We start from the raw sequence: 14,779 nt of genomic DNA on the forward strand, positions 1-14,779 counted from the left end.
TTTGAACCACTTCTGAAAGTTTATAAAATACTCCCCCCCCCCCCCCCCCCAGTATTTACGTGTTTCCTTTCATTACACACACTGCACTGTTGATACTGTCGTGTTAGAGGCAGCAGGACTAAAACGGCCGTGAAAATGAGATCAAGGAAAAATAAGACAAAAGAGCGGTTACCCTACTTCTTCCTTGTCTACACAAGCACATGCGCACACACACACACACACACACACACACACACACACACACACACACACACACACACACACCCACACACACACACACACACACACAGTGAACCAAAAAAAGCTTCTGGGAGATGTGCATCCCAGATGTGGAGACGGTGAACTCACTCATTAACCTAACACACACACACACACACACACACACACACACACACACACACACACACACACACACACTAACTGTCCTGCTCCCTTCCTCAGTGCGGACCTTCTATTCTTGACCATATTTTTCCCTCTGGAAAGGGTGTGTGTGTTTGGGGGGGGACACAATGGACAAACAAGCTGAGTCTCAGACACCAGCCAGAACACACACACACACACACACACACACACACACACACACACACACACACACACACACACACGCACACACACTTTGCCCAGTGTGTCCCCCAGGCTCTGGCGTCTTGCTTTGCTAATTAGACCCTTTCTTTTAAAACACTTCTCCTGTAAGCGCTCCTATTTTCCCCTCGTCCCTCTGAGAGAAAGTGTTTTTATTTATGCCAGCATCAGTGTGTGCATGCTTGTCTGTGTTTGTGTGTGTGCACGCACGTCGCTGTGTGTGTTGTGTGTGTGTGTAAACTGTTAAGTAATCCCAGATGAATCCCTGCTCTCCTCCATCAGAGTCTATGTGTCTCTCCACCAGGCTGCCTGCTCCCTGCCTGCGCCCTCCTCCTCCTCCCTCCTCTCCTCCTCCCTCTTTGTAATTTTTTTCCCTCACTCACTCGCGTCTCCTTCTCCTTCTTTTTTTATTAAACCAATGTAATCTTGTGTGTAAATCCTGCCTCTGCAAGCCTTGTTGACGGAATTAATAAGTGTAAAAATCATAAGTCGCTCTGCAGCTGTCTGTGCATGTGTGTGTGTGCGTGCGATGCAGAGCGGGTGAGTTTGCATTTGTTTATGTGTGCACGCACGTGGTTAGCATGTGTAATAGGTGTGAAATCAATAAGTCCTGTTGTGGCATGGAAAACGTTCTCCAAATTGCAACACATTTATTTTAAAGCCGCTCAGGCCTCGCCGCAGTGTGGAATATTATTAATGCTGCTGATGGCGTTTTTTGTCATCGTGAATGTGTCGGGGAGATGAAACCGATCCCAGACAGATGCATTTATGCCGCTCCTTGACGTGGAAGGATATCTCAGCTGTTCACTGGAGATCGCAATTACAGATTAAGGAATCAAGAGATAGCCCCCCCCCCCCCCCCCTGCAGTATAACTTAACACGATTACTTCTTACATGCTTACAGAGGGGCTGTATGCGTCACAGTGTTCTTTATTCCTTCACTTTCACTTTATATTGCAATTTTAGCTCAATAAAAGTTCCTTTATGGAGCGTAATGATCACCAGGCCCATATCAACTGTAAGTGTTTTTAATTTTACTCCACTGTTTTTGTTTCTCCCTCTGAAATCCCCTGCGCCGCCTCCTATTACATCCTTCACCCACTTTAGAGACACAGTATAGTATCACTGTGTCGGTGTGTGTGTGTGTGTGTGAGAGAGAGAGAGTGAGGGCAGAAAGTATCAATCGATTGTGGCCGTCCTCCAGGATACTAAACTCGGTGTAGTGATGTCAGCGGTGATGTCATCCTGTCAGGGGTAATCGGAGCGTGCCATTGGCTCAGAGGTCTCGCAGATGAGAAGCCGCTGACCTCTGCCAGCCGGGACAGGACAGCCGTCTCAGATCCTTCCCGCTCTCCTGGTGCTCTCTCTTGAGTTACCTCTCTTTCTCACATCCGTTTCTTCCCTTTCTTTATTTTTTGTTCCTCATCCTTCCTGCCCTCCATCATTCTCTCTCTCTCTCGCTCCGCTGTTTGCTGCTTTTCTGTCTCCATCTACCACTCAGATATGCAGGTTTTTAATATTGTCAGATATCACTGGGAGGGCCTCGCTGCTCCAGTGAAACTTCTCCTCTTCCTCATCTTTTTCTTCTTCCTCACCTCGCCTCTCCTCATCCTCTCCACTCCCACTTCTTCTTCTTTTTCTTCTTCCTCTCCTCTCCTCATCTTCTCCTCTCCCTCTTCTTCTTCTTCCTCCTCTGCTCTCCTCTCCTCGCTTCTCTTCTTCCTCTCCTCGAAGGGGGAAATTGGATTCTGTCCATGTCCATAATGAGGAGATGTAGGAGAATAAATAGATAGCTCAATAAACACTTTGCTTCTTATTGCTTCTCCTCCCCTTTACTCCCATCCCCCCTTCATCTTACTGTGTTGCACGCCTCCTCCTCCTCCTCCTCTCTCCTCCTCTCTCCTGTCTGTTGTTCTCCTTCTCTCCAATACTCCCTCATGCCCATGTCTGCGCAGCTCAGCGAATGTTGTAGGTGAATGTGTGTATTCAGAATGAGTGTTTTGTTTGCATAGTTGTGCATGTTTACGTGTGTGTGTGTGTGTGTGTGTGCAGAGCACCTCATGAATATTCTGTTTCATCTGCTGTTGCTGTGACAATGACAGAGTTAATGACAGTGACAGATGTAGAGATCGTTCTCCAGCTCCCCCCCCCCCGTGTGTGCATGTGTGTGTGTGTCTGTGTTGTTTATGTACGATTAGGCGCGAACACAAGTATACATCAAATAAACTACCCACCTAATATCATAAATATCACCACTTTTCTCAGGCACAGTTTCATCGCTCCAGGAAATAAATCCTGTTCAGGCGCTCAGTATGTTTTATAATGCGATGTCAGTCGCTATGTGTGACGCGCCAATCTGAAACCACAACAATCCCATCTCTCCGTGCAGGTGAGGACATGCTGACCTTTGACCTCCACAGTCTGGCGACGCTGGCGGCCGCCCGTGCCCTGGAGATGGGGGGATGCGCTGAGGACGTGCGGGCGGACCAGCAGTGTCCAATCAGGAAGAGGCTCAACCTGCGCAGGAAGTGCAGCTGGACGCCTCGCCACGAGCCGGTGAGGTTTTTACCCAATGTGTATTTTGTGTGTCCGAGGGAAACATAAATCATTCAAACCGAAGTGAACTCAAACTGTTGAGACGTGTTGAACAATGGACTCACACCTCATTTGTTTAGTTTTTACTAAGCTTAAAAAAAACCTGTAAAACAACAAAAAACAAGATACAGATAGTAGCTTCTCCAACATTGACAACCATTTACAGGTTCTACATTTTAGGAAACTTTTATTTCAAGTGTTTCCACAAAGCATCCGTTGCTTATTCTCTGTGATGCAAATTCGCTCAAATGCCTCCTTAATAATCTTGATTTTTGTAACATACATTACTGTGTGTTGAGTAACACTGTATAAATAGAATTAGTTCATTAGTGATTGTAAAAAGTAATAGCTACTAACTTAATATAATAAATATAATACATCAAATAAAAAATTGATTGAATCCAACAGTTTTGTATTACATTTTTAGGGCAAAATATAACTATAAATATATTTTTTTAACTTCTTCAAGATGTAGTTATATACATAGATCACTCTTGAGAATATTCCAGTTTAGAGCTCTTGTGCCATCTCCAACACATCTTTGCCTTTAAGGTCGGATGCTGTTGTGACTTGTGAGCTTATGGTTACAGGAGACTTAAACAGGCTGCACAAACATCAGCTGGATACTTCATAAATCCAATGACTGTTTAACTCAGTTTGTTTTCAGCATTTAAATATCCTCTGTTTTGTGTGTGTGTGTTTTCGTGTGTGCGTGTGTGTGTGTGTGTGTCCTTGTGTGTGTGTGCGTGTGTGTGTGTCAGGCGTGCCCGGTGAAGGGCTCCATGGAGACAATGGGAGGGGAGGAGCTGTCCATGCGTGTCCAGCTGGCTGAGTTACAGCGCCGCTACAAAGAGAAACAGAGAGAACTGGCCAAGCTACAGAGGAAACACGACCACCAGTGAGCAGAGAGAACGCACACACACACACACACACACACACACACACACACACACACACACACACACACACACACACACACACACTTCTTTTTGTCTCTATTGAATCATGCATTCCAACATTCGCTGTCCTGCTGTCATGCTGCATCCTCCTGATTTATCAGGACTTGCTGCCTGCTCATACCTAATGCAGTTTGTCCTGTAGCCAATACAAGTTTCCTCCTGATTTCTCTCGCTGTACTGACTGCATCTTTGATCTCTCTCTCCCTGTCTCTCTCTCCCCCCCATCTTCCTCCTCCTCCTCATCTTCCTCTCTGCAGGAGAGAGGAGACGTCTCGCAGCCCTGCCCGCCGGGGGCCTGGCCGCCCCCGCAAGCGCAAGTCCACCCCCGGCCCAGCTGCTGCGGAGAGTTCCAAAAGACTCAGGTCAGTGCGCTGATGTTGCGTCAGTATAATCAGTGTGATTGGCAAGCCCCGCTCATTCATCCTGATTTCTGTTTGTGTTCTTAGTGAAAGGCACGGTTGATTTTCAAGAAGTTCTTCTTCAGCTGAATTGATTCAAATGCTCTATAGCTGATGATTTGCTTGATTGGGCACTGGAAGGAGCCGCTCGCGCACACACACACGCGCCAAGTGGGTTATGTGATGGAAGCTGTAAGCTGGGTGTGATTTTGAACGAGGGGAGGTAATGGAGATGGGGCCTTCATTAATCATCATTAATCACTTTTAATCATATTTATCACTTGCATTGATCATGTCCTGATTCCCTGTGGACCTCCAGCATATATTAATACAGCTGGACAAAGTCCCGATGTACAGTTATTACAGTGATAAACGACTGCACACCACCCCCACCCGCTGAAACACACAACCACACATTATTTAACACCTCAGACGTGCACCCTCTCACGCTGACAAACACATTCCTGCACATACGCACAAGCTGGAAGCGCACACACACTCACACAAAGTCAGTATTCAGCGCTCATAATGATAAATGTGTTTTCTCATGCCGCCCCACCTCTGTTGGCATGTGCACCCCTCGCCTTGATAAAATGATTAGAGAAACTCAAGGTTTGTCACGGTTACCGTGATTAGAAAGCGCTAATGAAAATGACAATGAAAGGCTTTAGTCATACATGCTGGTGCAGCTCACATACACCCAGACCTTGTTTAATTAGCAGAGCTGGGTTCTACGCGCGTGAGCAGCATTTCTTTTGCTTTTAACAAGCGTTCCTATACCGTTTGTTGATACTTTCATCTACTCGTGAGAGTTGTGGGGTGAAATGAAAGAGTGTGAGAGATGAAGAGAGAAAGTCAACCTTTCCAAACTCAACCAACATACATAAGCTGCTTTCAGCCATGCTCTGAACTCTGAATAATGCCCTGGCATTCTGAGTGAGAGCCTCCAGACTTTATCCCAAGTTTCTCTAGCCAGCCCGTGTGAGAACACAGCAGGAGATGCTCCGGAGGACTCACCTCGACCAAGTGGGCGTGTTGATGATGTTTCTAACAAGCGACAGATGCAAAAAAAACAAAACAGAATACAAATATGACGGATGAAAAAAGCGGTGCGACACATAGAAGACAAGAACAAAGATGTCAAGACAGCTTTTGGTGATAAGGGTCGACGCCTGTGTCAATGTGCCCTAAACAAAAACATGTGATCTCCGCAGTAGCATTAATACGTTACATCCGGCCTCTGCCTGCTGCTCCACCCCTTACCTGAACACTTATTTCTGTGCTGGGGGTTGGCTATAGCACGTCTTGGTATAATAGTTGTCATCCACCCTTGTCCGCTAGCGTACACACAGACCCCTATGCTGACTGTGCACTTTGATTGTACATGCTCCAGGTACTATATATCCAAGCCCTGGAATTGAATGGAATGTGGGATCAGGTACATATATGTGGAACACCAGACCGACGCTGACCCTCATGGAAAAGAACGGTCAACCCTTAATGAGGTTGGCCACTGAAGTCGGGCAGTAAAGGCCTCGGTTTGCTTAAAACAAGATAGTTAGTACCTCCAACATTGTTTCATTCAACCACATCTTAAGGCAAAGGTGCCGAGGATAAGGTGAAAAGCCTCCACTCATCCCGAGTTGCAAATACAATAATCATTCCAATGGGGATAACAATTGTAGTTATGTTGCACTCGGCTTCACACACAAAGTGAAGTATGTATGTGTGTGAAAGAATGAAAACGAGAGCTTGAGAGAGAAACTCAAACCCTGCTTACTTAAGCCAGTCGCTTCATGAGCGTGATAGTCAGACCAGTCGGTCTCAGCTGCTCTTCGACTATTGGAACAATCACTTTGTGTAAAACATACTGACTGGCATGACTGACAGGAGCTCTGTGCAAACCTGTCACCTGTCACTTTTTTGGAAAATGCTCCCTTCATGTGCCTGGCTTCATGCACGGGGCGCATTGTCATGTTCAAACAGGAAAGGGTCTTCCCCAAACTGGGCCAGACCAGAAGTATGCACTGGTGAAGATATAATGTACATGCACGCTCACTGTACTGTAGGTGAGGACGTGACATGGTGCAAATTTAAGGGTTTAAAAGCTCAGAGGGGTCAGGTGGAGGGATTAGAACAGACAGATGTGACAGACTAAATCTATTAGATTCTTTTAAAAATATAAGTAGATCTTCTCCGCTCTTTCTCCTCTCCTCTAGACTCCACTCATCTCCTTTCCTCTTCCTATCATCTCCTCTAGTCTTCACTTGTCTCCTCTTGTCTACTATCCTCTCCTCTTTCTCTCCTCTTCCTCTCCTCTCCTCTAGTCTCCCCATGTCTCCTCTTCCTCTCGCCTCCTCTCCTGTCCTCTCCTCTTCCTCTTCTCTCCCGGGAACAGAGATGCTGAAAGCCAAAACTTCCCTCTGTGGGAATATCGGATTCACCTGCCTCAGACACAGCTGCTAACTGAGTGTGTGTACAGAGTGTTTTATGTGTGTGTGTGTGTGTGTGTGTGTGTGTGTGTGTGTGTGCTGGCTGCCTGTGGTGTGAGAGAGTATGCATACAATGAAGGAGGGAGAGGGAAAGGGAGGAGTAGTGTTCAATAGAGGTTAGTGTTTATCGATTGAGCCCTGAAGCTCCGGTCAACGGACAGACTCCCCCGAGACTGCTTCATCTTTCTCTCTGTCTCCCTCCCTTCCCCCTGAACCATTCTCCTCCTCCTCCTCCCCTTCATCTCTCTCTATCTTTCCCTCTGTCTCTCCTCCAACCCTCTCCTTTAACACCAGATAATTCTCATCCTTTCATGTGGTGATTCAGCAGAGTTTCATATTCGCACGGTTGCTGAATATTTCGGTGTTTGGCGTCAAACTGCGCAGACGGTCGACAGGGCCTGTCTCATCAAAGTTACGGGAAAGAGCGGAGAAGTGGGAAGAGAGTGAGAGAATGAATGAACCCAGCAGCGGAGAGGGAAGTGAAAATAAGAGGAGAGAGGCAGAGTTACACAGAATATCATCCTTGAGAGAGAAAAGAAACGTGTGATCAGATTAATTCCGTATTGTAATAGCTTATTAAAGTGTGTCTCTGCTGTGCTTTTATGTTTTCTAGGGTTGAGCTAAGTTTGCTGGATGAGAAAGCCAGGAAGAAAATGTCCAATCACAGCTTGAACAACCTCAGCGCTGCACAGGTCAGTCGCTCTGCCGCCTTCCCTGGTTCATCCACACACTGACAACCACTTCCTGCTGCTAATGTTTCTTTTTCTCTCTCCTGGATGTTTTAATTAGCGGAAAGAAACGAGTCAATAATTAGCTGTCCCGCTCTCCATCCGCAGATGAAAGCTTGCTGTAAGCACAGAGGCCGGCCCAGTACCATGAGCTCCAGAATGGCCAGGCGGGTCACCCAGCTGAAGCAGAAGGCCGCAGCCCACCGCGGCATGTCGTCAGCAGGCACGCTGCACTGCAGAGGGGACCCTGGAGCGGAGGAGACGCCCAAGAGTCACTGCAGACAACAAGGAGGGAGAGGTGGGGAGAGAGAGAGAGCATACAAAGTATACACCCACTTGTTGTTCATTAGGGGGCATACCACAACTAAACTCTTTTCACTGTCGATCCATTAGACCCTCAGCAGGACTGGGCAGCCAGGCAGACGATGAAGAGGAAGAGAGGCCGGAAGCCTAAAGTGTTGATGGGTGTGGGCTCGCACAGAGTCCATCACAAGGACGGCCGGACCTCTGAGAAACAGGGAGTCAGGGAAGAGAAGAGTCACAGTGAGAGCTCAGAGCACGGTGAGATACTGTACACAAAACAACACACACACACACACACACATGTTTTTTCTCAATATGCAGTCTGCTGCATTTTCCAGCCAAACAAGAATCCTCAATAAGGGAGCTTAGCTATAAAGAGTGAAAATGAAAGTTCAAAACAGATCTATGGCTTTTTATTCAACCATTACTGTGGCTTGTGAAACCATAGAATATCTTTATGATTAGCTAGGTACATCTGTTTACATGTAGATGACTTGCTTTTGTCCCTATAAGAATGATTCATCCAGGGAATGGAGGGAATCATAAGTAAGGAGGAGGTTTTTTATTTTAGATCATAAATCGTAAATAATTCAATGTAAGGGTGCAGACGTGTTTTAAGGTTAGGGTGAGGTTAGGTAAGACATAGCAATGGTTGAGTGAGTCTCCAGCAAATGAATGTAAGACAATGGAACATGTTTTTAAGTCATGAAAACAAGGCATATGTGTGTATGTGTATGTGTGTGCACGTGAAGCATCTGAGAGTGTGATGTCTGCCATCCTTGGGGACCTCCTCTCACTTCCCGACTCGTCTGTCACACCGTTAAAACCATTAACGACTTGCCACAGGCACGCAGCACAGCCACTTGTGCCCTCAACACTGTACGGTAACATGAGCCATCTCTGGTCCTGGTCAGAATGTCACACCCTCTCCCTCCTTTCTTCAACTCCCCCAGCCTCATGAAAATGTCCTCCACTGACATCTTGAGTCGAGGAGACACAATAACAGAGAGGAAGGTGTAAATATGAAAGTAACGAAACTTAAGGGACAAAATGCTAGAATCTGAAATTTGTGGCATGGAGAGTAGTAGTTTTGTGCGTGTGCCTGCATGTGCATGTGTGTGTGTGTGTGAATGAAAGAGAGACTAGGGCATGGTGTTGACGAGAACGCCATGTAAGTGACAAGTGTGTCAGAGACGTGTCAACACCCGACACGACCCCCACAGTCAGCGACAAACAGATGCCAATAACAGTCTGTGTGTGTGTGTGTGTGTGTGTGTGTGTGTGTGTGTGTGTGTGTGTGTGTGTGTGTGTGTGTGTGTGTGTGTGTGTGTGTGTGTGTGTGTGTGTGTGTGTGTGTGTGTGTGTGTGTGTGTGTGTGTGTGTGTGTTTACAGCGCTGCATATGTGCACATCACTGCAGTTAAGGAACATTATTGTGGAGCCATTAAGGGTATAAGGCTGGAAGGAAGGACAAAATACACCAGTAAATCACTGACCAGATTTACATGGACCCCACCATTGACCTTATTCTCAATGAGACATTATTTTGATTACAGTGTTGACATGAGTTGCTAATAGAAGGTACATCTCTGCTGTGGGACCTGCCTGCCCTGCGCTTCCATGTGCATACATATGCAACCTTAGGTAGGGAGAGCAGCATTTAAAGACCCCCAGGTACACAACAGAGCAGGCATCAATGATAACAACAGGACATTGATTAAGTCAGACACAGCATGAGAAGGGGGTGCTGGGGTGGAGGCAGGGAGCAGCGGAGGAAACAGGAAGACCAGGCAGCCAAAGCAGTCTAAATAGAGTGTCCTGTATGAGAATAATAACTGTTGTGGGCTGGCGTTGAGATCTGCTGCTGTCAGTCGATGCTCTGGATCGTGGCTGAGCTGCACTGACGCTGCACTTCATTTTAGCCACAGGCGCTCGAACTGAACTTTATGCTGGAGGAATATTGAAAGGTTACCATCAATACATCCTGTCAAGTGAGTCCCCAGGCTTCCTGACCGATCATACTGATGTTGTGACTCCACAGAGGACGAGGAGGACGGCAGCTACGACAGTGACGACGGTGACATCAAGATGGGCTCGTGCTCTAAAGAAACTCCCGCGAACCCTGCTGGGATTTCACCTGGTTCCTCACAGTCAACCAAGCTCCAGACAAACCACAGAGCCAGGAGTAAGAGACCAGGGACTACAGGTGAGATCTATTTATGTATTTCTATGAATGCTGCTTTGCTATAAAAACCATGTAACTTTACAATTTTCAGTTTTTGGACTACAAGGGAAGGATACCTTGATTTACTTGGGGTTTAAAGAAATCTATGTCCCCTTTACTTTAAAAAAAGTGGGTTCAAAGACCAGGAAAAGGCAAAAGCATATCAAAATTTGACCTTATATTTGACGAAAAGTCTGACCATATTTAATCTAATAGTAGATATTGACATTAATATGATCTGATTTTCATTCTTTTCCCCCAACCTCAGGCATGGAGGGCATGTCCAGTACAGACCAGAGGACAGCACTCAGAAGAGCAAGCCCCACCAGCACAGAGAGGAGACGCCAGGACCACCACAGGAGTAAAAGAGCATCTCTGCTTAGCTGGGGTGTGTCATCAGTGGGCTGCAGCTTCGGGGACGGCCGGGGGAACCATGGTGTTCAGACGGAAGCAAACCGGAGCATCAAGGAAGCCCTGAAGAAGACCTCGGGAGGACAGGGCATTCTGGGGAAGGTGAGACATTGCTGAGCTCAGACCATGGCTATGATGAAATCACTTATATTACTTCCTGTTAATCTCTGGAGAATCTGGAGGGAAAACAAAGAGGGTGGAACACATTGACAGAAATGCATCCGTCATCTGCTTTTAATTAATCTGCATCCATATGCAGAGAGCTGTTAATAGAGATTAATCAAAATGTTGTCTGGACCAAAAGTACCTTCAAGAAGTTCTGTTTATGTTTTGTGTGGCGAAATGTTCGTCTTGCGAGATAAAATAAATGAGTCGGGCTGTAAAAAGTGTACAGGCAAAGATAGACAGAGTCTTGGACCATGTTTTGCATCTTTTTTCCTCCTGATCATTCACACAGAGGTGCATGGGAAAGGTTAATGGAGAAGAAAAAGGTGAGAGGGATTGGCAACAGTGTGACAGAATGGAAATACGAGTATCACAATTAATTTCTGCTGCCACGAAATTGTAAGCAATAAGGTTTTTACATTATTGTTGACTGTTGTTTAAACAGCAAAGCTGGACATGCTGGTTTGTCTGCAGTGAACTCAGCAGTGGTCAGGAGAGGAATTAGGTTCAGACAGTGGCTGACTGGAAATATCAGTAAAAGAGGAAAGGTGACTCAGAGAAGGTCACTCCCTTTGGCCATCTGCTGAGAATCCAAGAGGGAGGGAGGAATTTGGTAAAGCCCTCACCTCAAACTCACTCCTTCCCCGCTGAAGTGAGCCACACCCTGTTTGAAAATCCACTGACATTACCTCCTTAAAGACGGATGCTCACCATCATCTGTAAATCTGTCTTTTCTTTTTTAAATATGCCATTTGTTCTTGTTAAAGGTGTGTGTTTGCATGTGTCCTGCTGTGCTGACACACCACCGGGCCTGTTTTAATAGCGCAGGCAGCCTTTGGCGAGACACCCACGGTTGTTTTAATGAGAAATGCCCCAAGGTTGCTTTAGTGTTTGAGTCATCGGGAGGGAATGTCCAAAAACACATAACTGTAAACCAAACAGAGAAGTATAAAGATAATCATTGGCCATAACCTGACGCACACCCATGCATTCCTGTAAACACACACTCACACACTCAGGCCAAGCTCTGAAGGGAAATAATCACCAATGCCCTCTGGTGACGAAACTTCTGTCACTTAAATATACGGTCTCCTGATGTGGAAAACTCCAAAAGACAACACATGCACGCTAGAACACACAGACATACACACACACTGAATATTATGGCCTTGTCTTTGGAAAGCTTAAATACAAGCAGAAACCTGTTGGGCGAGCCAACTTTTCATCATCAGTCATCTTTGGATAGACTAGCTTCAACTGGTCTGGAGATGGGTTGTATGTCTGAAGTGAGAATGCAAATCAGGGTTCAAGCTTCTATATTAGCAGGCTTCCAACCTGCTGAAGTGTCCTCGAGCAATACGATGAAGTCCCGGCAGGTCAAGAGGCGCAGTTATTACTGACTGCGACCTCTGATCTTCTAGTGAGCGACAGCAGCCGTGATGAAAAATCCTGCGGGCTTAATTGAAGTATAACATTACAAGAGGCGCTGGTGCCTGCAGTTGCTTTTCACTGATTTACCACATCAATCACTTCGCAATGAAGACGACTTAATTCATTCATTCACAAATCCTGTTTACTCTCTCTGAATTTGGATGTACAATCTGCCCGCTGACGTCACATCCTGTTTTCCTGTCCATGCAGGCTAAGGGCCACGCGGTGAGCCGACTCCTACAGAGCTTCGCGGCTGACGACGGCTTTCGCTTGGATGAGGAGAGCAGCTTCTCTGAGGGGGAGGAGGAGGAGGAGGAGGAGGAGGAGGAGGAAGAGGAGGAGGAGGAGGAGGAAGAGGAGGAGGAGGAGGAGGAAGGAGTAGAAGAGGAGGAGGAGGAGGAGGAGGAAGCGAATGAGAAGAAGTCGATCCACCTTCCTCCCAACATGCCATGCAGAATTCCCGGTAGGCATAAACAGTGACACATCATTTATAATTACCTACACACATGCAGGGTTTAAAAGCATGTTTGATCTTTTGCACGCACGCACAGTCTTTGATTCTTCTTCTCACTTGACATTGCAATTATACATTATGTGTATCTAACCCTTTATTGTCTCCATCCATCTTTGTACCTCTCCCTCCCTCTGCAGCCCTGCCTAACTGTGTGCTGAGTAAAGAGATGTTGGTGGACGGGCTGAAGATCCTGATCTCTAAGGAGGATGAGTTGCTGTACGCCGCCTGTGTCCAAACTCTGGACCTGCCTGACATGTAAGACCCTCGGATACGGATACGGATACGGATACGAAACCTATAAAACAACACAACAATTTCAAAAGATTATTCTGTAAGTGAATGGGTTGGTTTAAAAAAAGATTGTTAAATAATATATATATGTTGTTATTTTAGATTTAGTGTTGTCATCGAAGGAGAACGAGGGAATCGCCCCAGGATCTACTCGTTGGAGCAGCTACTACAGGAAGCAGTGAGTTTCAGTCTTGAGGCTCCAAAGCATTTATTACATTAAGTAGTTTTGTTGGTGGCTGTGCTGGATAGCTTTAACTTAATTCTCTGATTTGTCCCCCCCCCAGGTGTTAGACGTGCGTACCCAGACTGAGGCCATCCTGACGGCAGGGACGCGAGTTTGTGCCTACTGGAGCGAGCGATCTCGCTGTCTTTACCCTGGATATGTCCACCGAGGTGGGCGACATGCACCAACCGCCTCACTCTGTGAATACACTCACACATTTCCCTGCTGCTTACGTCCTCCATTCTGTGTTGTACTTTAGGAGGTCCAGGTGAGGTGGAGAAAGAGGGCAGTGTGATGGTGGAGTTCGATGATGGAGACAGAGGAAGGATCTCACTCGCGAACATCAGACTTCTGCCGCCTGGATACCAAATCCACTGTAAGTACAACTTTGTGGAGACTGACAGGGAAAGATGATCATACTAAACTAGAATATCTCTGCCAAGGCCCAACAGTCCCTTTAGGAAACCATATTTAAATTCACTAGATCCAGATTTTTAGTGGGATCTGCACCAAATTACACACACTCATAGATATCACTTTCTTAAACATGTGTTATTTTATGACCCATGAATTATTCTCTGAGAAATCAAGTTTGAAAAATGTCCCACCTCAAAATGTCAAAATCCTGGATCCACACCAAAATTTATTTCCACCAAGTTTCGTGGAAATCGGTTAAGGCATAACCTACTTGGCAGAGGTGATAAAAAAAAAAACGAATGAGTGAATTAATGAAAGCCATCATCAAACAACTCTTCTCCGTCAGGTGCGGAACCCTCTCCGGCACTTCTGATCTCACTTGGTCGCCGCGGTCGACAAGGCTCCACCCAGGAGAAGAAGGACACGCCTACAGAGAAACCAACCAATGAGGAGCTAGCAGGGAGACCCCAGGAGAAAAGACCAGGTGAGGGAGAAAACATATTGTTTTGTAAAGATTTACAAAACAATCTTGAGTTTATAATCCCTAGGAAAAACTGGCTAACTCTCTGTTGAGGAAATGAGCATCACTCAGAATTTAACATATGTAGTCTGAGATGGTTCTAGTCTTTCTAGTAAATACAGGCACACGGCTCTTCAGGCCAAATTAAATTCCCCCAAAACAAGGCCTAGTTTACAGTTCCTCCTGTCAACCAATTATCAGATGCCTCAAATTCCTTCCTTGCTGCTTATCCCTCATCCTCATATTTCCATATGAATCATTATTTCGTGAAGTGTCAATGTAGTGCTTTGTGTGGTTAAGCCACATACATGTAACTCATCACAAACTCAGGGTGACAATGGGAGCACAGGGGAGGGACAGGTTTGCCAGGTTTGTTGCAGTTTGAGTAATGGATATGTGGAAACGTACCTGGCCAGGTGAAGATCCAACAGATAGAGATATTAAGTTACTCCACAGCTCTCAGTTCCACAATTAATCTTAGTGTGATCTTAAGACCTGTCAGGCTCATATTTATTATAACCCCCTCT

General features: G+C 46.1%; 1 protein-coding gene across 3 annotated transcripts in view; it reads left to right on the forward strand.

Moving 5' to 3' along the window:
* bahcc1b (BAH domain and coiled-coil containing 1b) overlaps positions 1 to 14,779 on the forward strand; it is a 66,867-nt gene that overhangs the window by 45,908 nt on the left and 6,180 nt on the right. For 2 of the 3 annotated variants that reach the window (XM_034569945.1, XM_034569944.1), the window contains exons 12-25: positions 2,972 to 3,138; positions 3,939 to 4,075; positions 4,394 to 4,498; positions 7,640 to 7,718; positions 7,863 to 8,052; positions 8,148 to 8,315; positions 10,098 to 10,262; positions 10,549 to 10,793; positions 12,498 to 12,750; positions 12,939 to 13,056; positions 13,195 to 13,270; positions 13,377 to 13,485; positions 13,575 to 13,691; positions 14,079 to 14,216. In XM_034569945.1, coding sequence (XP_034425836.1) covers positions 2,972 to 3,138; positions 3,939 to 4,075; positions 4,394 to 4,498; positions 7,640 to 7,718; positions 7,863 to 8,052; positions 8,148 to 8,315; positions 10,098 to 10,262; positions 10,549 to 10,793; positions 12,498 to 12,750; positions 12,939 to 13,056; positions 13,195 to 13,270; positions 13,377 to 13,485; positions 13,575 to 13,691; positions 14,079 to 14,216 — 2,067 coding nt within the window. The remainder of the gene's footprint in view (positions 1 to 2,971; positions 3,139 to 3,938; positions 4,076 to 4,393; positions 4,499 to 7,639; positions 7,719 to 7,862; positions 8,053 to 8,147; positions 8,316 to 10,097; positions 10,263 to 10,548; positions 10,794 to 12,497; positions 12,751 to 12,938; positions 13,057 to 13,194; positions 13,271 to 13,376; positions 13,486 to 13,574; positions 13,692 to 14,078; positions 14,217 to 14,779) is intronic. The other variant, XM_034569946.1, reaches the window with a different exon arrangement.

This window comes from Hippoglossus hippoglossus, chromosome 19, assembly GCF_009819705.1.
Source record: "Hippoglossus hippoglossus isolate fHipHip1 chromosome 19, fHipHip1.pri, whole genome shotgun sequence".
Lineage (NCBI taxonomy): Eukaryota > Metazoa > Chordata > Actinopteri > Pleuronectiformes > Pleuronectidae > Hippoglossus > Hippoglossus hippoglossus.